We start from the raw sequence: 25,798 nt of genomic DNA on the forward strand, positions 1-25,798 counted from the left end.
TAAGAATGAATATGTTTAAGACAGCAACTGTCAACACAAAGTGAGTCCTCAGTTACTAAAATTAATTTCAGATATCTGGCCTTTAGTGACTGGATGTGTTCAAATACCCAGACAGAAAAGTACAGTTGTGTACACTTACTATAAATGTAGATGTTCAAGTGTATTCACTGTTGCAGCCATCATATTTGGGTTATCTTCTTGCAGTAGCCCTCAGTCGGCCTGATTATCAAAGTCTTGGGTCCTGCATTGGTTGCTGTCTCATCTTCCATGACGTCAGGTAGTCAGGGGTATAATGCATGCAGTCGACGCCATTACATCAGTTTTTCTTTCCCCAGATGTCAGGTGCCCCCATAATGGGAAGCAATTATATATGCAAGGTTACACCTCCAACAAAAAAGCAAATACACCAAAAAGCTTTAAGCATAGTAAACAAGAATAGTGGTATAGAAAACAGAAGTCAGGGGGCAGGAGGGAGGGTATCTAGGACTGCAACAGTGAATACACTCAAACATCTACATTTATGGTAAGTGTACCCAACTGTACTATGTTCTTCATGTTTCACTGTTGCAGTCATCACATTTGGGTAGATTCCCAAAGCTAAGGATGGGAGGAGGAATTTAGATAGCATTAGGACCTGCTATAAGGCCCTGGAAGACTGCAGTGGCAAAGCCAGCTCTGGATTTTGCAAAAATTGGCAAATGGTAATGCTTGGTGAAGGTATGTACAGAACTCCAGGTAGCAGCTTCTAGGATGTCCCTGGTAGGGGCATCTCTGAGAAAGGCTGAAGAGGTAGATGAAGCCCTGGTTGTATGTTGTCTTATCCCCTGTGGGGTAGGATTTCTATGGTGCTTATAGCAGAATTGAATGCAATGGCCTATCAATTTAGAAATGGTTTGCTTTGAAATGGCCTTCCCCTCTGCCCCTGCAGCAAATGCAACCAGCAGCTGTTCCGATTTCCTGAGAGGTTTAGTTCTGTCCAAGTAAAATCTAAGTTGTCTGTGCACATCTAAGGAGTGCAGTATCCGTTCCCCTTTGTTCTGTGGATTAGAAAAGAAGGTTGGCAAATTAATGGACTGATTAAGAGCCACACTGGATACCACCTTGGGCATGAAGGAGGGATTGGTCCTGAGGGACATCTTGTCCACATGAAAGATGATGAAAGGCTCCACTGCCATGAGGGCCTGTAATTCAGACACCCTTCTTGCTGAAGTGATGACCAAAACGAAGGCCGTTTTCCAAGAAAGGAATTGCAACTCTGCATTTGCAGCTGGCTCAAAAGGAGGTAGTGAGTTTTTCCAATACAAAGTTAAGGTCCCAGGCTGGAGTAGGGGCTCTCCTGGGTGATCTTAAGTTTTTGGCCCCTCTGAGGAACTGCTTCAGCAGGGGATGAGAGAAGATGGGTGGTTCTGTGTTGTAATGAGCTGAAATGGCTGAGGCATGAATTTTGATGGAGGAAAGGGAAAGGCCCTTGTGAAGCATCTCAGTTAAGTATTGAAGAATCTGAGGTAAATTGGGCGCTGCTGTGCCCCATCCCCTGAGTTTGGTTCCAGGAACAGAATCTTTTCCATTTTTCAGCATAGGATTTTCTAGTACTAGGCCTCCTTGCCTCCGGAATGACATCCATCACTTGCTTACTGAGGGATGGTAACAGAGAGATCAGGTAATTAGCCAGGCTGCCAAGTTCATGGTTTGAAGCTGTGGGTGCAGAATCTGGCCCTCCTGTTGGGACAGCAGGGCAGGGGTCTGAGGCAGGTGCCATGGAGCCAGCAGTGGCACACTGCGCAAAAAGGGGTACCAGTGTTGGCGTGGCCAGTCTGGTGCAATCAGTATTGTCCTTGGTTTGTCCTGTTTGATCTTTAGTAGTACCTTGGAGAGGAGAGGCAGAGGGGGAAGGCATAAAGTGACAGGTTTTTCCAGGTGAAGGACAGGGCATCTACTTTCCAAGCTTGTTTGTGGGGAGTCCTTGTGCATAATTTTCCCAACTGGTAGTTCAGGGGGGAGGCAAACAGGTCTATCTCTGGGTTCCCCCATTTGTTTCTCAACATGTTGAATATCTTTGGTTCCAGTTTCCACTCGTGTGGGTCCATGATATTTCTGCTTAGTTCGTCTGCCAGTGTATTTAGCTTTCCTGGCAGGAATTGAGCCTGTAGGTGCACTTGGTAGCTCAAGGATGTGTTCCACACAGCCGTGGCTAGTCTGCAAAGAGGGTATGAGTGGGTTCCCCCCTGCTTGTTTATGTACCACATAACAGTAGTGTTGTCCTTCTTTACCATTAATTGTTCTGGAAGAATGTGGTCCTTCAAGGCTGTCAGAGCATTCTGTACAGCTAACATTTCTTTTTGATTGATATGCAGATGCATTTGACTTGGGTTCCATTTGCCCTGAATGGACTTCCCTGCCAAGTGAACCCCCCCATGCATAGTCTGATTTATCTGTTAGGGATTGGTGGCAGGGGGTAAAGTGAATGGCAGTCCCTTTTTTGGTGGCAGGCCTCTGCCCACCAAAGGAACTCTTTCTGAAGTCAAGGTATGATAGGAATCATTGCTTCTAGATCCTGAGAATGTTGGCACCATAGGCTTTTTAGATGCCATTGTAGTTCCCTCATATGCAGTGTTGCATATGGAATTAGGTGAATGCAGGAGGCCATGAACCCCAGAGCTTGCATTATTATCCTTGCAGATAGCTGGGTCTTTGTGGCCATTAGTTTGAAGTAAGCTGTCAAATGAATTTGTTTCTCTGGCATAAGGTAGGCCATCTGGGAAGTTGTATTCAAGCTTGCTCCCAGGAATACAATTTGTTGGCGGGGTACAAGATGTGATTTCTTTTCGTTTATGGTGTACTCCAGAGAAGTTAGCAATTTCTGTACAAACGCCAGATGATGCCCGAATTAGACAATCGTCCAGGTATGGGTATATTTGAATATTTCTTTGCCTGCAAAATGCAATGACTGGAGCTAGGCACTTTGTGAATACCCTGGGCGCAATAGATAAGCCAAAGGGCAGTGCAGAGAACTGAGTGCATGTAGCCTGCTTTGAAGCATAGGTATCTTCTGCAAGATTCCCTTATTGGGATGTGCAGGTAGGCTTCCTTTAAATCCAGTGTTGCCAACCAGGCATCGTTGCCTAGCATGGGAAGCAGCTGATGAAGAGTTAGCATCTTAAATTTTGGGATCACCAAAAATGTGTTTAGGATAGACAGGTCCAGGATAGGACACCAGGAGTTGTCTTTCCTGGGCACCAGAAAAAGTCTTGAGTAGAAACCTTGTCCCCTTTCTTCTTCTGGGACAGGTTGAATAGCCCTGATGCTTAAGAGAGAGAGAACTTGCTTTTGAGCCTCTGCCCACTGATTTGGAAGTAGATGTGGCCAACTGTTTGGGGCTGGTAAGGAGTGGAAGTGGAATCTGTAACCTTGGGAAACTATATTTAAAACCCATTTGTCCTAGGTAAAGAGTTCCCAGTTTTTTGCCTGCAGGGCAATCTTTCCCCCTAAAGGAACAGTAAGTTTTGCAGGGCTTGGAAGTTTTAAAGTTAAGTCATTGAGACAGTTTACCATAGGGGGAGTCTTACTACTCCCTGTTTTGGAAGTGGGAGCTTGACTGCTTAGTCCTGTGAGTACCTTGGGACTGAAGCCTGGGTGTTCTGCTGGTTCTGGGTTTGGACTGAGAAAGCCTGGAAGAGGCAGGAAAGGACCAATTCTTAGAGGGCCAATGCCTACTAAATCTGGGAGGCTGTACTTGCAGGAAATCTTTTACAGTTTGCATAGATTTAGCTTTTTCCTCCATCTTTTTACGTACTACTTCTGCTTTGTTGACAAACAGGTGGTCTTGGTTTAAGGGAGCTTTAACATGATCTGGCAAAGATTGCTCCTTAAGCCAAGCATGCCTTCCAAGTACAGACCCAGTGACAGCAGCCCTGCAAGATGCCTCTAATGAATCAAAACCACATTGCAGAGTATGTTTTCCAACTTGTTCAGCAGAATGCATTAAATCCTGTAAATCTTTATTTTCAGCACAGTCAGGAATCAACATTTTCTGTTTAAGCAATCCAATGATATGCTGCTACTTTAACATATGAAACTGGCAGTTTAAGGCCCTAATGGCCAAGGTTGCAGAAATGTATACCTTCTTACCCCATCTATACAGCACCCTGGAATCTCTATCAGAGGGGATAGGATTTTTGGCATTAGTCGCCTTAATGCCCTGTGAAATGGTCTCAGTTTTCGCAGTACGATTTTTAAAGAGGAACTTGAGAGTCAGGAACCCTGTAATACCTATCAGGTTTTCTGGGAGCAGGAGGTAGAGTCAGGGGCCAGGCTCGATTCCGAGAAGGCAACATCAACAATGTCCAATACAGGGATAGCTAAAGGCCTGTGTTGGGGGCAGGAGTAAGAAATCCCTAAGCTTCTTTTTAGAGTCAGAGTAATCCTGGCTTTCCTAGCGGAAATGCTCCCTAAGAGTATGCAAGGTTTCACCAAAAGAGAAATCCTCTGAAAAGGGCTGCAGAGGGAATAGAGTCCTCTGCATCAGAATCCTCATAGGTAGATGAGGGTAAATCATGGTCATCAGAGGAAAAAGAAATTTCAGAGTCCTGATCAGAAGAATCAGAAGGAAAATCAGTCCTAGGTCTCAGAGGGGGAAGGGTGGCTTCCCCTGATTACAGTAATAAGGTCTTCAGCCGTTCTTATTTGTTTTTTTTTAGGCATAGGGACGTGACAATGCGGTCTGGGCGTCGATTTTCTAGGCATGGATCGAGTTTTAGGCCTTGAAGAAGAAGATGGCATCGGTTTAATATGCAAGTCAGTAAGCTTGAATACACCCTCAGAAGCTGGGGCCTGTACAGCGGCTCCGGACCCATCCATGGTAGAGACATCCGCAGGTTCCACAGTTAAAGAAGCATCTCGCGGCATACCGGACTCCAAATGGGTCTCAGTAGAGGCCTGCGAATCTGAAGTAGCGGGTATCAGGGGCTGCATAAGTGCCTCACTGAGTACCGGCAATCTTAGGAGAAGCGTCGTCAGCAGCTTTGGACCTATGCGGTCTGTCTCTGTCTTTATCTTTGCATTTTTTCAGAATGTCAGTAGTCGGGTGGCTTACTGAAGCCATTTCTGGATAAATGAACTGAGTACCAAAATATTAAAAAGCGTAAATAAACCGACGACGAATAGTTTGTGGTTTAAATAAGGCACAAAACCGACAGCGAGGTATGTCATGGTCTGGGACTAAGCAAGGAGTGCAGTACGAATGAAAATCTTTATGAGGTATTTGCTTTCCACAAGAAATACAATTGTTAACTTTTACTGACATCGGGTTAGAGCAAGAAAAAGTTTCCCCAACAGGGTACTTAACTTAGTTGAAGACTTTGGTTCTGAAACTCAAACAAAAATTTCAGGAGGCGGCCGACCAGCACTTGCGAACTGCTTCTGCTTCGGGCACTGCACGGCAAGAAATACTGATGTAATGGCATTGGCTGCATGCTTTATACCCCTGACTACCAGACGTCATGGAAGATGAGACAGCAACCAATGCAGGACCCAAGACTTTGATAATCAGGCCGACTGAGGGCTACTGCAAGCAGATAACCCAAATGTGATGACTGCAACAGTGAAACACGAAGAACATCAAGCATTATCAGTCCAAATAATGTTAGAAAATAATGTTATATTTAAAAGATACATTTAAACTGGAAGATCAGATAATAAGTCAACTTTAAAAAATAATTTAAAATGCGAATCTGTCTTAAATAAGAAGTTATGTACCTACCATAACGTTCCATGTTAGTTGTCTTCTCTCGCCTTCTTTCTTGCTTGATGGGTTCGGAGCCGATCCCTCGGCTCCGACTCGGCACTTGCTAAGCTCGAGAGTTTCTTCTACCAGCTCGAGGCAGCCCCATATCCCATGATGCAAGGCGGTAAGTACCCAGATCTCGTTTGTTAACAAAGGGCAATAGCACCAAGCATACAATACTTCCCAAAGGAAGAAGAAACTTATAGATGTAAAAAGGACCAGGTCTGAATGGTCTTTAGCATAATAGTTTCTTATACAAGGTCTGTCCAGGCCAGGGGGAAGGAGGGAGGGTCGCAAGAAAGAAGGCGAGAGAAGACAACTAACATGGAACGTTATGGTAGGTACATAACTTCTTAATGTTAAGTTGTCAATCTCGCCTTCATTCTTGCTTGATGGGACCGGCCCCTAGCACCTCTATCCTGGGTGGCTCAATGGAACAAACTCTTGAGGACTGTAGAGCCAAAACTGGCTCTGTCCCTGGAGGCCAAGTCCAATTTGTAATGGGAAACAAAAGTGTGAGGAGTGGCCCAAGTGGCCGCTGCACAAATAGTGTCCAAAGGCAGTCTAGCTTGAAAAGCTGTAGAAGTAGCTAAACTCCTAGTTGAATGTGCTTTAGGTTTTGAGCACAGCTGTTTTCCCCTGATCGTATAAATTTCAGTGATGACCGAAGAAAGCCATCTGGACAAAGTCACTTTAGAAACAGGAAGGCCTTTTTTATTGTCCGCATAGGAAACAAAAAGTTGATCAGATTTTCTAAATTTTTTTGTTCTGTCCAAATAATATCTAAGCTGACGGTGGACGTCAAGATAATGTAGCTCTGTTTCAGCTCTATCTGAATAGTTAGGAAAAAATACAGGGAGATCAATGGATTGATTCAGATTGTTCTTTGAAGCTACCTTAGGTAAAAAGGATGGATTGGTTCTCAAAGATACTCTGTCTTTGTGAAAAATCAAATAGGGGGGTCGAACCGAAAGAGCATGAAGTTCAGACACCCTCCTGGCAGATGTAATAGCCACTAGGAATAAAGTTTTCCAAGAAAGATATTTCAGGGAACAAGAAACAGCTGGCTCAAGGGGAAGAATCAAGGATGTCAGCACTAAATTTAGATCCCACTGAGGAGGAGGATTCCTGATTGGAGGCTTTAGTAGGAAAATTCCTTTCAAGAAGGCCCTGCAGAGCCTATGGGACATAATATTATGATCTGCTATCCCGACATGAAAATTAGAAATAGCAGCCAATTGAACTCTGACTGTGGAAGAAGAGGAGCCTGCATGAAAAATCTCTGCTAAGAAGTCCAGAACTGCCTGAACAGGCCAGTAAAAGGATCAATATTTTGGGCCTTAGCCCAATAAGAGAAACGTTTCCATTTGCTTGTGTAAATCCTCCTGGTAGAGGATTTTAGTGAAGCTACTATGATGTCTCTAACTGGGTTAGAGATCAAAGGAAGCCTGGCTAGAAGGAAGTGGAGCAACCATGCTGTGAGGTTGAGAGAAGGGATTGACCGGTGCAGCTGACCGGATTGGTGAATCAGAAGATCTGGCACTGGGTCCAGATGCCACGGCTGCACCAAAAGGTGATGATGGAGGAACGGGAACCAAACTTGTCGAGGCCAGTAAGGGGCAATGAGAATCAATTTGGCTCTCAAAACGGTAGCTTTCTGGATCACCTGAGGGATCAGAGGAAATGGAGGGAAGGCATATAGAAGTCCCTGGGGCCAATCCTGGGTCAGAGCGTCTCTGGGGGGATGGCCTGATAGAGGGAAGAGGCTGAAGAAGTCTGGACATTTGCTGTTTTGGGGAGTAGCAAAAGATCGCAACATGGACGACCCCATTCCAGAAAAATCTCTTCCGCTATAGATTGCTTGAGAGACCACTCGTGAGGCATGAGGATAGCTCTGCTCAATCTGTCCGCTATAATGTTGGTTTTCCCAGGGATATGCGTTGCTACCAGAAACCGATGAGAGGAGATCGCCCATTGCCAAAGTCTGAGCTTCTCGACACAAGGGGTAGGACTTGGTTCCGCCCTGTTTGTTGATATACCAAACTACAGACATGTTGTCTGTGTGGACTGCAATTGTCCCTATGGGAAGAAAGTCGTTGAGGGCTTGCAACGTTAAAAGCACTGCTCTCATCTCCAGGACATTTATGTGCAGATGGTACTCGAACGGTTGCCACGCCCCATGAACCATCCTGCCCTGATAATGACCCCCACCCGATCAGGGAGGCATCCGTGGTGACAGTGGCTATCGGGACGGGGTACAAAGCACCTGCCTTGGTGAACCTGAGACGATGTGATCCACCAAGCAAGATGCTGTTTGATGTCTGTGTCACCAGAATCTGGTGACGATTGGGAGTTGCTGGTATGACCACTGTGTGAACAGCATCCACTGAAGTAGGCGATGTAGAATCAAGCCAGGGAAGAAGAGTAATGGCCGCAGCCATGAGACCTAATACCTTTAGAACCATTCTGGCCTGTACTTTCTTGCTGGCCAGAATGATCCTGACATGAGTCTGAATGTGTGAAACTCTTTGTTCTGTAAGGGTAGCTGACATCCGAACAGTGTTTAAGTTTGCCTATGAAGGTAATAGACTGGCAGGGCGATAAGGATGACTTTTCGAAGTTGATTGAGATGCCTAAATGAGAACAAAGGTCTATTGTGTAATCCCTGGTTTGTATAAGCTGATGCCTGGTGGTGGCTGACAGGAGCCAGTCGTCGAGATACGGAAACACCTGGAATCCTTGACGTCTCAGGTGAGCCGTGACCACTGCCATGCATTTGGTGAACACTCTGGGGCTGTAGTGAGACCAAAGGGCAGGGCTCTGAACTGGAAGTGACTGGACCCCAGCCAAAGCGGAGAAATCTCCTGGAGCGTCTGTGAATTTTGATGTGATAGTACGCATCCTGAAGATCTATTGAGCACATCCAGTTGTCCTTCTGTAAGAAGGGCAGAATTGACTGAAGAGTGACCATTCGAATCTTGTCTTCCTGACAGACTTGTTGAGTCTGCTGAGATCCAATATTGGTCTCCAGTCTCCCGTCTTTTGGGGACCAAAAGAACCTTGAGTAGATTCCGGCTCTGAATGGTCTATTGTAACTGGCTGAATGGCTCTTTTTGCAGTAGTTTTGCGATTTCTAACTCTGCAATCTCCTTAGACCGGTGGTACATCTGGAAGGGAACTTGAGGGGAAGGGACTTTCCTCGAAAGGAATTATGTAACCCTTGGATATGATCGACTGTACCCATCTGTCTTGAGTGAGGGAATGCCAGGCTTCTGGGTACAGCGATAATCTTCCCCCGACTGCCTCCAAGGAGGGACAGCCGGGCAACACCTCAGGGATGCTGAAAGGGCTTATCAGAGAGAGGCTCCCTGTTTCCCTGGTTCTTCGGACCCCTCTGCCTCTAGAGCGGCCTGTTGTTGTTACCCCCTCTGCCTCTAGGGGTAAACTGACCACGTGAATCCGGCGTGACTTCTTGGGATTTACGGAACCACATCTTCCCACCCTTCTGTCCTTTGGGATAAGGCCTAGAAGGGGTGGAAAACGGACTCCAACAGCAGAAAGAGTCTTGCCGTCCTGCTCACACCTGGTCAAGGTTTCCTTCACCTGAGGGCCAAACAAAGCTGACCCATCAAAGGGAGAATTTGTGAAGGACGCCTTAAAGGGATCCGCAAAATCACATAGCCGCATCCAGGCTTGGCGCCTAAGAGCCACACCTGTGCCTGCGGCTCTACTCCATCCGCAGCATAAGATATTAGCCGCATGGAGGAGTTAGCAATGGAATTGAGGGTTCCTAGCTGCAAAGCAATCTTTCTTGAGCCCCTGCAGCTGTAGGATCCTGAACTACTTCTCCCAGCTCCTTCAGGATATCTCTGGAGTCTGGTGAAGTGACAAAGATAATTCAGCTAACGCATAGCAAAGGTCGCTGAGGAAAACATCCGCTTGCGCACCTATCCATGGTCCTAGAGTCCTTATTAGGAGGATGGACGGCACGGAAGGATCTGCAAGTTCCTTTTGGTGGCCGCAGCCACCACCATGGCATCAGCGGGACACCCTTGGTAAGGAATTGTTTGTCACTGGAGCAGTGATAAATTTTGAAGGCCTCCTAGGGACTGGCTCTACAGAGTCAGGAGCTGCCCACGCCTTCGTGCAATAACCTGCATAAGGGGTCGAAGGCGGAGACACCCAGGAGGTGGAGGGCCGAGATCCAAACGCCTCTAGGTATACTGACTCATCCTCAGAGGGATTGTTGGTGGGCCAGTTTCCCTCTGTTTTAGAAGTTCTAGGATGTCTGCGAAGGAGACATCCTCAGAGGGGATCTAGGGATCCCTCTGACTCATCAAAGTCAGTATCCAAGTGACAGACTCGGGAGTCTACATGCTTCCTCTTACAAGTCCTCTTCCTAGGAGGATCTCCAAACATCAGGAGAATCCTCGGAAGAGGGGAAATTCCCAATGGGGAAACCTGAGGCGGAGGATCTCTGGGTCCTGTAGCAAGAGAAGTGGCAGAGATGTCAACAGGTACTATAGAGGGAGGAGCTACGGAACAGACTGCTGACTGATACCAGTGGCCAGTACACTCTTCATCACCTCGAATGCTCCCTCCCAGGCAGCTCCGAGAGAACCCGCCCAAGAGCTAGGAACTCCCGGACCACCGAAGGGAAGTCTCCGAGGCAGATGTAGGAGCCGAGCCAAGGCCGAGGCTCCAAGGGGAGAGCGGCTCGGACAAGGGTCCGATGCCACTCACCCCTCGGAGGAGACCATGGAAGCCCGACCACCAAATCCCTCTAAGGAAGAGGAGATAAGAGTAGAGGCTGAAGGAACAGAAGGGGTATCCGCCCTCCAGCCGTAGCAGTAACCATTCCGAAGACTCCAACCCAAGCTCTGGGGTAGAGTTGAAGGAGGAACTGTAACTGGTGTGGACCAACAGTCGCCTGTTGAGACGGACTGTGTAACATTTGGGCCAGTACCTGTGACTTGAGTAATCTACTGACCACTCTCTAGGTCATGATCTGACAACCTGGATGACCTTGAAGATCGGCCCGATGGCTCCGCCCGATAGAAGAGGCGAAGCCGGAGCCGACAGTATCGGCTCCAAGGAAGGAGACCTCGACCTCTTCCTGGAATGAGCCATCGGAGCCGATACTATAGATCCTGTCGGAGCCGACTTCGGAGCCGACAGGAAGTTTGATGTATCGGCCCCAGCCGACGCCGATACACCCACCAAAGTAAGGGTGGGGGAGCCGACCGGACCCGACACCGATGCCTGTGCCACATGGGTGTCGGAGCCGATCGGAGCCGACATCGAAGTGGTCAAATAGGTTCGCACCGATAGCCATCGGTGCCGAGCTTTGTCATCCAGAATCGGCTCCAGCCGAGCCGATCTCGACTCAGTACGAGTCGGAGCCGAGGCCGCAGGCTTAGAAACAGAAGCCTGGGCCTTGGAAACTCTTGCTGGTTTTGATGGAGCCGACTTAGCCGGAGAGCCCTCCGGCTTAAGAAGGCCCCTAAGAACCAGTTTATTATGTCTCTCCTGCAGGACTCTCTGGCTGAAGGAGTGACAAATAGCACAGGAGTCCTGCAGGTGAAGAGGGCCCAGACAATACAGGCAAGAAGTGTGACCGTCTGTCAGAGACATCTTCTGACAGCACGAGTCACACTTCTTAAAACCTGAGACCCTCTCCTTTGACATGGTGCCGAAAAAACACACACACACACACCAGTCAAAAATTAACTTAATAAAATACCAAAAGGTATTCTACAAAACCAATACACACACCCTAACAGGGGGGGGATGGGGTAGGGTTTTAAGATACACTAACTAAAAATAAAGGAGACAGGGAATTTCTGTCAGAAAGGGAATAATATAAGTTTAAAACTATCAACACAAGGTTTTTTGACTAAAAGGGGCTTAAAACTCACAAAAGTGAACAACTTACCAGGAGCTGGTAAAAAGAAGACCTCCTAAGCGAAGCGGCAAACGAGATCTGGGTACTTACCGCCTTGCATCATGGGATATGGGGCTGCCTCGAGCTGGTAGAAGAAACTCTCGAGCTTAGCAAGTGCAGAGTCGGAGCCGAGGGATCGGCTCCGAACCCATCAAGCAAGAATGAAGGCGAGATTGACAACTTAACATTGTACATTTCATTATTTTAATACCTCAGGAAACAAAACTGCAGTACGTTTGGCATTCCACTGCTATCAATGTAGTCAGTTTCTATTACCTAGCAACATATTTTCTGATGTGAGCTGGTCTTTGGTCTCCTGCAGCTCATGGCGAAGTTGAGTTAACTGGGCCTCATAGGCATCTTTCTCTCCATCTTTTGCTTGCTGAAGACCAATAAGACGATCATTAAGGTCTGCCAAATCATCAATACGTTGGTCCAAGGATCGTTTTAGGAATGCCACAATTTCCTTCTTTTCTGTCAAAAGTTGATCATACTGTTTCTCATACTGATCTTTTCTCAGTGTCAGCTCGTCACATCGCTGCTGGTACCTGTAAAATAAAATGGAAGGCTAGTGATTCTTATTATTATTATTATATTATTATGATGGTTTACTTGTGCACCAGAAGCAGTAATATTAGTAAATACCACACTGTGATGAAGATCTCCCATATCATACAGACTGATGGAGCTACTACCTCTTTGCCCTAGATAGTGTGGTGGACAAATCAAGACAGTCAAGGAGATGACACACTAGAAATAGCTTAGACTATCAGTGGCAAAAATAAGAAGTTATGTACTCACCATAACGTTCCATGTGAGTTGTTCATCTTGCCTTCATTCTTTACTGATGGGTTCGGAGCCGATCCATCGGCTCCAGTACTGCTATATGCAAAGCTCGAGGTCTTCCAGTAGCTCAAGGCCAAGCCCCTTATTCCATGATGAGCTATGAATTACCTCAGATCTTGTTTGCTGCGTGTACTATAACCATATAACTGAGCTACCCTCCCAAGGAGAGGAAGAAGAATTGAGCAAACAGGATGAGATCAACCTCTAGGTCAACTGTCAGGCAGGAGGGGGAAGGAGGGAGGGACGTAAGAATGAAGGTGAGATGAACAACTCACATGGAACATTATGGTGAGTAAATAACTTCTTAATGTGAAGTTGTTCAATCTTGCCTTTCATTCTTTACTGATGGGTAGCATCCCTAGCACCATCAATCTCAGATGGCTCACAGGAGTACATTCTTCAGAACCATAGAGCCAAAGGAAGCTCTGCCCCTGGAGGCCTTATCAACTTTGTAATGAGTGATAAAAGTACGAGGTTTAGACCAAGTGGCTGCAGCACAAATGTTGTCAAGGGGCAATGTGGCTTGCAACGCAGAAGATGTAGAATCTGCTCTAGTTGAGTGAGCTTTAATCTTGTGTTGTAAAGGCATATTAGCAGCTGAATAAACAAAGGTGATACAATCAGCCATTTAGAAAGAGTTGTTTTAGCCACTGGTCTACCTTTTCTGGCTTCAGAGAATGAAACAAAGAGCTGGTCTGATTTCCTAATATCTTTTATTCTATCCAAATAAAATCTGAGAGCTGTCTGTGAACATCAAGTTTGTACAGCATAGACTCCAATTTACTGGAATGATTAGGGAAGAAAACTGGCAATTCAATGATTTGGTTGATATTAGATTCTGAACAAACTTTGGGCAAAAAGGAGGGTTTTGTCCTAAGAGATACTCTATCAGCATGAAAAACCAAATAAGGAGGGCTGATAGATAAAGCTTGAAGTTCTGACACTCTGCGGGCAGAAGTAATAGCCACCAGAAATACAGTTTTCCATGATAAGAATACGAGGTCACAAGATGATGCTGGTTCAAATGGGGGGAGGATTATACGAGCCAGCATAAAGTTTAGATTCCAAGGAGAATAAGGAGTTTTCACTGGAGGCCTCATGTGGAATGTTCCCTTGAGAAAGGAAATAAATAACTTGTGGGACATTATGTTTAGCCTGTCCACTCCTAGATGAAAGTTAGATATAGCGGCCAACTGAACCCAAACTTTTGCGGCTGCCACTCCTTTATTAAAAATCATAGTCAAGAATTCTAGTATGGATGTCAAGGGGGCTTGGTAAGGATCAATGTTCTGCTTAGAGGCCCATATGGAAAATCTCTTCCACTTACTAAGATATAATCTTCTAGTAGACGGCTTATGAGAAGACAAAAGGATCAGTTTTGTCTCAATGGAAAAGTTATGAAGCCTGGCTATGAGGGGAGCTGCAGCAGCCAAGCTGTCAGCTTTAGTGACAGCAAGGAAGGATGGAGGTTCCCCGACAGATGTGTCTGAAGGTCCAGAACTGGGTCCACAATCCATGGATCCTCCAACAGATGATGATGAAGAAATGGGCACCAAATCTGCTGAGGTCAATGAGGGGCTATAAGAATGATGGTCCTTCCCAGAGATTTTGCTTTCTGTAGAAGTCTGGGTATCAATGGGATGGGTGGAAATGCATATAGGAGATCCGGGGGCCAATTGTGTATAAGTACATATCTGGGGGCTTCTCCCAGAGGAGGAATCAGGGCAAGGTAGCTTCTGCACTTCATGTTGATGTGGCTGGCAAAAAGGTCGCCGCAAGGCTGGCCCCATTTGTGGAAAATCCTGTCCAAAATCTCTTTCTTGAGGGACCACTCGTGCGGCAACAAGATTGCCCTGCTCAATTTGTCTGCTATCACGTTGGATCTCCCCGGGGTGTGCATTGCCAACAGAAAGCGCAGGGAGGAAGCAGCCCACTGCCAAACTCTGAGGGCTTCTTGGCAAAAGGGGTATGACTTGGTGCCCCCCTGCTTGTTCAAGTACCAGACTACTGACATATTGTCAACCTGAATTGCAATTGTTCCTAGAAGAAGAGAATCCTGGAAGTAATGCAACACCAGAAGTACTGCTCATCTCCAGAAAGTTGATATGCAAATGTGACTCTTGATCTGTCCATGTGCCTTGGGCAGTCTTTCCCTGAAAATCCCCCCCCACCCTATCAGGGAAGCATCTGTGGTCACAGTGGCTACTGGAGGGGGTAGTACAAAGGGACGTCCTATGGTTACACGAAGAGACATCAACCACCACTGGAGATCTTTCTTGCAAGAATTCGTAATTAAAATTGTGTGATTCATTGGAAGTTCCTGATAAGACCATAGAGTGAATGACAGCCATTGAAGAATCTACATGTGCATCCTTGCTAATGGTATGGTCAGAATCACTGCAGCCATCAAACTGAATACTTTTAGAACTTCTGCGGCTGGTGCTCTGTCTTTCAATACCAATGTGCTGACATGCTGATGAAGAAGAAACACTCTCTCGATTGGCAGTCTTAGAGTGGTGGTTGAAGTGTCTAACTCTGCCCCTATAAAAACGATATGTTGCGATGGCGACAAGGCAGACTTTTCTGAGTTGACTGTAATGCCTACATGATTGCAGAGTGTCAGTGTATTCCCCTTGCCAGAATCAGTTGAAGCCTGGTGGTGGCGGTAAGGAGCCAATCGTCTAGGTACGGAAACACCTGGAATCCTAGACGCCTCAGGTGAGCTGTGACCACTGCCATGCATTTGATGAACACTGAAGTGCTGTAGTGAGACTAAAGGGCAGGACTTGAAATTGATAATGATTGGCTCCCAGCTGGAAATGCAAGTGATCCCTGGATGGCCTTGCCATTTTTATGTGGTAGTACGCATCCTTGAGATCTATCGAGCACATCTAGTTGTCTTTCCCTAAAAAGGGAAGCATAAACTGTAGCATGACCATCCAGAACTTCTCTTTCTTCACAAACTAGTTGAGTCTGCCGAGGTCCAAAATGGGTCTCAAGTCCCCTGTTTTCTTGGAACCAAAAAGAACCTCGAGTAAGTTCCGAATCCTGTTTGGTCTGCTGGGACTGGCTGGATAACTTTTTTTCTAGCAACTTGTGGACCTCTATAGTTGCTTGTTCCCTGTAACAGGGTGGAACATCCAGGATTCACCATGTGGGTGGGGGGGGTGGCAAACGGTATGAAATACCCTATGGAAATTATACTTTGTACCCAGCTGTCTTTTGTTATTTCTTGCCAGGCATCTGGATACAAAGATAAGCAACCCCTAACTGCCTCCAGAGCAGGACAGTCAGGCCTTTCAGGAGCGCTGGTAGGATTGGCCAGAGAAGTGATCTCTGTCACCCTGATGTTGCGGAACCGCTCTGCTGTGAGGGTGGTGTCTTCCATTATTACCTCTCCTCTGCCCCTAGAGGTGGGGTTCACCACATGTGTCCTGAAAGGATCCTTGGGCTTTCCGGAACCACATATTTCCTCCCCTTTGGCCTTTGGGGTAAGGCCGAATAGGCGTGGAAAAATGGACTCTGACGGCAGACACAGTCTTTCCCTCCTGTTTACACCTGGTCAAATTTTCCTTCACTTTTGGCCCAAAAAGGGATGAGCTATCAAAAGGGGTTTTTACGAATGAAGACATAAAGGGCTCCGCGAAGGAACACAAGCGCATCCAGGAATGTCTTCTGAGAGCAATTCCTGTACCCGCTGCCCTACTCTTCCCATCAGCTGCATATCATATGAGATGCATGGATGAGTTGAATAAATTTAGGGTAGCAAGCTGGGCAGCAACTTTGTCAGAAGCCCCTGCAGCTACAGTACCCTGAAGAGCATCTCCCAACTCCTTAAGGAGATCTCTTTGCAACCTAGTGAAATGGGTCAAATAGTTCATTGAACGGAGAGTAAAAGTCGCTAAACTGAACATGCATTTCCCACATCTATCCATAATCCTAGACTCTCTATTAGGAGGATGAATAGATGAGGAAGTCTCAGACATTTCCTTTTTGGTGGCGCCACCACCACCATGGCATCAAAAGGGACTCCTTTAGACAAAAAAGCTTTATCTGATGGAGTAGAAATAAACTTATTAGGCCTCCTAGGAACAGGCTCCATGGACTCAGGTGACTCCCACGCCCTGAGAGAGACCAGCTGCATGAGCTCATTGAAGGGTGGAGACACCCAAGAGGTGGAGGGTTGAGACCCGAAAGCCTTCAGAAGAATTGACTCATCCTCAGTAGGGCTTTTGGACTGCCAATCACCCCTCTGCCTAAGGATCTCGAGTATCTCAGCAAAGGAGATATCCTCAGAGGGAGACTGCGGGGACCCTTCTGAATCATCCAAATCAGTGTCACATGTTAAAGACTCCTGTGGGGAGTCCAAGCATTTCCTCTTGCACAATCTCTTCCTGGGGACCTCCTCAGTGGGAGCCTCTGGGGAGGTCTCGGAAGAGCAGGGGGCACCCTGTGGGGCTACCTGAGGCTCTGGGTCTCTACGCCTAGCTTGGACGATGGAAGCAGAAGCAGACACAGGTGTGCTTTGGGGGATGAGGAAGCAAGGCCTGAAGTCGAGGATGTCTTGAGGGACAAGGCTCTCCTCATGGCTTCGAAGGCACCATGGCTCAGATGTGAAGGAGTCGATGGGCCTAAAGGAATCGCCAACCCCGTCCGCACAGAGGCTATGGGCTCTGAGCTGGAGGTAGGAGTCGAGCTCATCCGAGCTGAGGTCCAGAGAGGAAGAGTCAGCACCAAGTCGGTCAGACTATACCCCCCGGACCTGACTGGAGAGTGTCGGCTCCTAGAGTCCCCGGTCAGCACAGAGGATGTCTGAGTAGATGGAGCCAGGGACACTGGAGCAGGTCTTAGCTGCAAAGGCTCAACGATCAACAGGTCAGCTCCCTCCGGCTTCGAAGGTCTGGTACGGCTCGGAGGAGGAGTAGTCAAGTCAAGGACATTGGTCTTCAGCTCCGAAGCCGATGGGGTCGGAGCCGAAAACAATTTAGGAAGGCCTGGTGCCTGTAAAAGCTTCTGCACCAATCGATCCATATCCAGATCTGACAGGCTGACAGAAGACCTAGAAGAATGCACCGACAGTGCTGACTGAAGTAGTGGAGATAGAGGCCTCTTGGAAACTGGCTCCAGAGCTGTGGGCCAACTCCAAAAAGAAAAGCCAGTCCGCTCCGAGGTCTGTGGAGCTGATGTCACAGGATACCCCAACTTTCTAGATTCTTTTTACTGCCTGGAGTCCTTAGAGTCCACTGAAGATCTACAGGACTTGGAAGACTTACTGGCCACATCCTGGTCACTCAACGTTTCATGGAATGGATGCTTTAACAAGACTCTGTCTACTCATTTCCTTTTCCTCTATAGTAACACTCTCGAGGAAAAAGAGTGGCAAACACTGCAAGACTCCTGTAAATGGACAGCTCCTAAGCAGTAAACGCAAGTTACATGGCCATCAGTAACAGACATTTTCTGTCCGCAGTCTGGACACTTTTTAAACCCAGACTTAGGGTGTTTATCCTTGCCATCAGCCATTATCCAATAATCAAAATTACGTAGGCTTAAACACACAACACACACAAGAAGCCTAAGAAAAATGCACCCAAGATAAACGCCATTGAAAAACCACACCTAACACACCACACAGGGAAGCCTAGAAAAGGACACAAAAAAAAAAAAACGGTACTAGGCTCTAAACTGCACACAGGAAAAAAACGAGCCTGACAGGAAAGAGAGACTATTCATCTATGGCCCAATACAAAAGGCCAACGCTAGGCTAAATATATATATATATATATATATATGGTTTACTATCACAATTTCGCCGTGCAATTGCACGGCTATGAAGTATTCGAACATATGTTCGAATACATCATAGTTCGGCAGGTTATGTGAGCGACTGTTATTATTGCGAATGGACTGTGCATTCGCAATTATAACATTCGCTCATGTAAGGGGATCACGGTACAGTGCGGTTAGAAAAATATATCCCTTTCCTCACTGTAGTGCGATCTCGGAGTTGGAATATTAAGTTAGGGGGGTTGTGAGGGGTGCAGGGGGGCTTGCCCCCCTGCATAAATGTGAGTTTAGGCTAGTTAGGTAGGGAGTTAAGGGAAGGGTGCTAGTGCTGTTAATTGTCGAAAATGTCGCTCGCGACATTTTCAACAATTCACAGCTGTTTTCGACATTAGGTACATACGGAAATGTGTACTTTCGGTGAAACACTTTGCTAATACGTACACATTTTATTTTAACTTTCGACATTTTGATAGTAAGCCTATATATATATAGGAGGCCGATAAAACTACACTAACTAATCACACACGGGAAAAGGGAGCTTTTAAGAAGCTATACAAGGCTATACTAACAACTATTAGGAAGAAAATATAGTAATTTTTAAGAAATAACTTGCAGAAAATATGTTTTGAAGAAAATACTGGTTCGAGCTTGCACTGGAACCTCTGTTCAGATGCCGCAGCAAACTAGATCTGGGGTAATTCATAGTGCATCATAGGATAAGGGGCTTGGCCTTGAGCTACTGGAAGACCTCAAGCTTTGCATACAGCCATACTGGAGCCGATGGATCAGCTCCGAACCCATCAGTAAAGAATGAACGGCGAGACTGAACAACTTCACATCAAGTATTCTAATAACTACTGCTGAGCTGTCTCACTATTCCCCAAATCGTCACTAACTTCACTTGGCAGGAGTAAATTTAACATAACACCCCCCAAAAATATCTTTAATTTTAAAACTGAAAAAGGCATGGGAATGGCCTTTAAGCTAGTTTCCTGCTATCACTAATGGGCAGAAGTTCTCAAGATCTGGAGAGGAGACAGTACAGTTCTATAACATTTTGAAACATTTCCATCACATAACAAAGATTACTGGAGGTAAAAAATATAAATATATATATTTGTGATGAATAAAGAGCTGTCCATGGCGGACCTGCAATTGAGATCATCTTTTCTTCCATCTTGAAAGCTACTGTATGTAGGAACACAAGCGCATCCAGGAATGTCTTCTGAGAGCAATTCCTGTACCCATTGCCCTACTCTTCCCATCAGCTGCATATCATATGAGATGCATGGATGAGTTGAATAAATTTAGGGTAGCAAGCTGGGCAGCAACTTTGTCAGAAGCCCCTGCAGCTACAGTACCCTGAAGAGCATCTCCCAACTCCTTAAGGAGATCTCTTTGCAACCTAGTGAAATGGGTCAAATAGTTCATTGAACGGAGAGTAAAAGTCGCTAAACTGAACATGCATTTCCCACATCTATCCATAATCCTAGACTCTCTATTAGGAGGATGAATAGATGAGGAAGTCTCAGACATTTCCTTTTTGGTGGCCGCCGCCGCCACCACCACCATGGCATCAAAAGGGACTCCTTTAGACAAAAAAGCTTTATCTGATGGAGTAGAAATAAACTTATTAGGCCTCCTAGGAACAGGCTCCATGGACTCAGGTGACTCCCACGCCCTGAGAGAGACCAGCTGCATGAGCTCATCGAAGGGTGGAGACACCCAAGAGGTGGAGGGTTGGGACCCAAAAGCCTTCAGAAGAATTGACTCATCCTCAGTAGGGCTTTTGGACTGCCAATCACCCCTCTGCCTAAGGATCTCGAGTATCTCAGCAAAGGAGATATCCTCAGAGGGAGACTGCGGGGACCCTTCTGAATCATCCAAATCAGTGTCACATGTTAGACTCCTGTGGGGAGTCCAAGCATTTCCTCTTGCACAATCTCTTCCTGGGGACCTCCTGACACACACACACTTTGCTAAGAGTCCTGCCCTCCTAATGCAGTGTGTGTGTGTGTGTGTGTGTGTGTGTGTGTGTGTGTGCGCACATGTGGGCGTGCATGTGTATGCGCGTGTGCGCGCGCATGCACATGTGGGTGTGCATGTGTATGCGCGTGTGTGCGCGCATGCATGTGTGAGACAGAGAGACAGAGAGAGAGAGATGCTGACATCACACATTGGATTAGGAGGTGAACTATCTCATAAACCTACAATTAACGAGAGCATTTCCAGCAAATCACAAAAACAGGAAGATTATACATTGTACTATTAACAAATGAAAGACAGGAATTTATTTGCCTGACTTACAAGGAAATCAAACAGTCATGGCTGAAGAGACCACTAAATCATATGGGGATGGTGTGAGAATAACCAAAATCTACAAAGGGGAGTATATTCCTTGATCAACTAATATGCGAAAATCTCTTGTTATATCCAACAGCAAAGATTTATGTGGATGGGTCACCTGCTGTGACAAACTTCATTTAAGTGGGGAGGAGCCGCAAAACAGTCAAAGGGACAAAACTTCAAAAGACAAATCCTGAAGCATCTAGAGAAAGTACAATTGTTTAAGTAAATGTAACATAACCGTAGTTGTTCAAATATATAACTCTTACAGTAACTTACACTATATAGGATGGATTCTGCCAAGAATCAGACATCTAGCCAGCTTCCAAAGCTTTGGGGCACTTTTCAAATGCATGTACTTCTGCTGCAGCTTGACAGTAATCCGGTAAAAAAGTAGACACTTCAAAATTCAGAGCTTTCTTGCCCCATTAACAAAACAGCTAAAGCCAAGCCAACAAAATATGTGTCAGGAGTAAAAAGAAGGAAAGATGGGAACCCCCATAGTGCAATAAAAACTAACAAGGGTGCAGATAGGATGGTGTTTGTATTACAATGGTGATCTGTTTGAACACCTGCTGTTATGGTTAAGTATACTTACACAAATGTACTACATTTATCATTAGCTCACTGTTGCAGTAGCCTAAACTCCCAAAGCATAAATATAAAGGGAAGAGGAAGAAGGATCAGAGTCCAGAAGCCCCTGACTTACAGTCCCAGCAAATTCTACTCCAACCCTAAATAAACTGTTTTGTAGTACTTGGTAAAAGTATGTGTAAAAGTCCACATTGATGCCCCTATTTCCAAAAGGCAACAGAAGTACCCATAGCTCTGGTAGAATGGGCTTTGACTTTGCCTAGAAATAACGTGCAGTGATAGTTATTATAAAACTGAGAAGCACGAGACAGCCATTTCACAATAGTCTGTTTTGATATCAATTGTACTTTTTTCATACCTTCATAAGAACTGAAGAATTGGTTAGAACTTCTAAAATCGTTTTTTCTGTCACTGTAGAATTGAGTCATCAATGGACATTAAATGAGTGCAGAATTTTCTCTCCCTTATTATTTGGTAGTAGAAGCAATTCAGGAGATGGACATCTTCTTGTACTTCCAGAGCTACTTGGATTAATCTTTTGTTAGAGATTGATATCTTAAGCTTATCACTCACTTTAAACTGATAGTTTTTCAGCTCTTGTCCCTGTGGGGGCTGGCCTGTTCTGTTAGCAATGCTCACTCTGCTCTCCCCCCCTGCCCCCATCCCCACCCACCCCATGTAACGTTAACCTTATACCTAGCCTGATCCCTCCCACACCTCTGTTTCACCTATCCCATAATCCCCTAATTATTCTCCCAGTCATACTATGCCTCCTAATTACTCTACCTCCCCACCCATTCTAAATAGTCCTTATAATGCTCCATCCACTAAACTCTAGCTATCCTGATTATATTCATTCTGTTATCACACTGCACTCAACCCACCATCATGCCCATCACTACTATTACTATGATCTCACTTCTCTCACTTATACTCTCTCTGTCCTAACAATAATCACAGCTCTCCAGAAACCAACCATAACTCCTACACCCACCTGTACAACCACCACACATAAACCACATTTATCAAGTTACTCAGACATCCACCCAAGCTTATTCATAGTTAATACCTCTGTACTACCCAAAGTAAATTTTTTCTCTCTCCAAAGACACCCCCATTATCACATTACCAGCAGCAACTATACCATTTTTAGGAAAGAACTGACAAGTATAACCCACATAATTTGCCAAAGCATTATATCCCATTGCTTGGATATACAACCCAACCCAGACCACCCCCCAGCCCCAGCAAACCTAGTACATTCCTCATGCTATGAACCAGACATCTATAAAGCCTTAGAAACAAGATACCTGACTTCAGGCATGGACAAATCAACCCATATATTATAGCAGCTACTGCAACCTGGCTGAAATCATATGTAAGAGACACAGAATTTCTCCCCTCAGGCTATTCATGCCTAAGAGCCGACTGGCCCCACAAGACAGGAGAACATACTTGCCTGGACATCCCAAAACATAAATAATGAAACCATCATCCTAGGTGATGTAAACATTGATTGGTTAGACATTACCCAAAAGAACCCCTCAAAAAACAAACCTTTACAACTTCTCCCAACTAATTCAAGACATCACTAGACCTCACAAAAATAACAATTGGGGCTCCACAATAGACTGGATATTAGTGTCCAACCCCAACAATGTCACCACTTCAGGCATACAACTTACTACCATTAGCGACCACCACCCAGCATATATTCTACACAAATCTTCCCCAACCCCAGGCCAACATCAACAGAAATCAAACAGAAATTTGACTAAGTTCCAACCATCCATATTTAATGAAACCTTAACTGAAGTAAATTGGGAACCCCTCAATTCCCTAACACTTAATGAGGCTGTTGAATTCTTTAACTCAACATTCCTAGACATTCTAAATAGGCAAGCACCCACCCACCAAAAACGAATAAAACATAACCATGTAAGCTGGCTCTCAAAATCCACCAAAGAAGTCATGTCCACAAGAGATAAAATCTGGAAATCGTGGCAAAAAAACAAAGACCCCTCAACTCTACTACAATACAAGCAACTCTGTAATCAGGCAAAATGACTAGTAACCAGAGACAAAAAAGCCCACTACCGCCATTTACAAAGCCAACATAAAATAATCCCAAAGAAATGTGGTCCTCCATTAATAGACTATTACAGCCAGGCTCTCAAAGCAACCCATCCCCTGACCGGGACAAAACCCCAGCCGAACTTGCCACCCTCTTCAATCCCTACTTCACTGACACCATAACCAACCTAACCACTACCTTTCCTACAATTAGCACCACCACCACCACGACAGCTGATGACCAAATCATGCCAGAAAACAATTCTATCCTCGACTCCAACATAAATTTCTCCCCCATACCCACTGCCACAATAAAAAAGTTTACTTAAGCTAAAACCCTGTACTATGGCCCCTGACAATCTACCCCCACACTTCCCATCAGCATACTCATTAACAGCTCAATTAAAGAATCCCTAGTCCCAAATATCTGAAAAAAAGCATACATTCTCCCATTACACAAAGACGGCACAACACAGAACAAACTTTCGGCCCATAGCAATTCTTTCACCCCTCTCTAACATGCTGGAAAAATACATCCATGCCAAACTCCTCAACCATCTGCTTGAAAACCAAACTCTGTCACCCACTCAGCATGGTTTCAGTCCAGGACATAGCACCATTACTGCCCTCCTCTCCTTCCTATACACAGTTAACCGGCATGGGAGTCTGGCAAAATAATCGCTTCTCTTTTCCTAGATCTATCCAAACCTTTTGATATCATTTTCCACACCATCCTCCTTCTCCAAACTATCCACCCTCCACATTTCCCCACCTATCCTACAATGGTTCAATAGCTATCTCTCCAATAGGCAGCAATCCACCAAATAGCAACAATCTTACTCTCCCTTCCACAATACTTCCACAGGGGTACCCCTAGGCTCCATACTTGGTCCTCTCTTATTTAGCATTAACAACTTTCACTCTACTCTCCCACAATGCTCAGTAATCCAGTATGCCGACAACTCTGCAATAATATGCACTGCAAATTCCAGCTCTGAACTCCAGAAAATCACCCAGAATGCCCTCATCTCTACTGACTCTTGGATGCTTAACAATCATCTTCCCCTAAATCCGAAAAAAAATAAACTACTATTTTTTACCCCTAAGAAAACCACACCCCTAGATAAAAAAACTCTTTACTATACAAGCCCAAGACAATACCACTATAGAAGTTGTCTCAAACACTAAACTACTAGGCACTATTATAGATGAAAACCTTAACTTTGACCGACACATGAACAGTAACATCATAAAAACATACCAAAAGCTCGATATGCTCTACAGGCACCAATACTTTCTTAGACTTTCTACTAGATAAACCACTTTCAACCACCTTTTTATTACCCTCTCTCCTTTATGGAACCCCTCTCCTCACTAATATCCAAAATTCTGCAAAATCCAAGCTTGAAATATGTTACAACAGAATAGCCAAATTTGCCACCAAGGCCAAATTCTCATCCCAACACTGTAATTCACTGAAACAATTAGGCTGGCTGGAACTCCCTCAACCATCTCTCATTCACCCAACTAACTACAGTGTACAAAACAATCTACAGGCCCACAGACTGTCCGGCTCTCTCAACACTATTCACCCAATACCAGCCCAGCAGGTAACTAAAATCTGAAAATCATAGACTTCTAAAAGTAGAAAAGCTCACCTTACCTGGTCAACTCCTCTATTCCTTCACTGTTGCCAAACTATGGAACTCACTTCCACCTTCTATAAGAAACACAGGCAGCACCACCACCTTCAAACAAATACTGAAACATCATCTCAACTCTTCTTGGCTCTGTATCTGCTCTATAACAACTCTTCTTGGCTCTGTATCTGCTCTATAACAACTCTTCTTGGCTCTGTATCTGCTCTATAACAACTCTTCTTGGCTCTGTATCTGCTCTATAACAACTCTTCTTGGCTCTGTATCTGCTCTATAACAACTCTTCTTGGCTCTGTATCTGCTCTATAACAACTCTTCTTGGCTCTGTATCTGCTCTATAACAACTCTTCTTGGCTCTGTATCTGCTCTATAACAACTCTTCTTGGCTCTGTATCTGCTCTATAACAACTCTTCCCGGCTCTGTACCTGCTCTATAACAACTCTTCTTGGCTCTGTACCTGCTCTATAACAACTCTTCTTGGCTCTGTATCTGCTCTATAACAACTCTTCTTGGCTCTGTATCTGCTCTATAACAACTCTTCTTGGCTCTGTATCTGCTCTATAACAACTCTTCTTGGCTCTGTATCTGCTCTATAACAACTCTTCTTGGCTCTGTATCTGCTCTATAACAACTCTTCTTGGCTCTGTACCTGCTCTATAACAACTCTTCTTGGCTCTGTATTTGCTCTATAACAACTCTTCTTGGCTCTGTACCTGCTCTATAACCTAACCTCCTTCTTCTCCTTATATAACTAAACTGCTATGCTT

General features: G+C 45.3%; 1 protein-coding gene across 1 annotated transcript in view; it reads right to left on the reverse strand.

The window, feature by feature from the left end:
* Positions 1-25,798, reverse strand: part of LOC122790465 (cilia- and flagella-associated protein 157-like) — a 1,902,466-nt gene that overhangs the window by 1,370,911 nt on the left and 505,757 nt on the right. Inside the window, exon 2 of the mRNA XM_044058010.1 lies at positions 12,003-12,274. Within this exon, the coding sequence (XP_043913945.1) occupies positions 12,003-12,274 (272 nt within the window). The remainder of the gene's footprint in view (positions 1-12,002; positions 12,275-25,798) is intronic.

The sequence above is a fragment of the Protopterus annectens genome, chromosome 16.part0 (assembly GCF_019279795.1).
Source record: "Protopterus annectens isolate FY-2018-M chromosome 16.part0, PAN1.0, whole genome shotgun sequence".
NCBI lineage: Eukaryota > Metazoa > Chordata > Ceratodontiformes > Protopteridae > Protopterus > Protopterus annectens.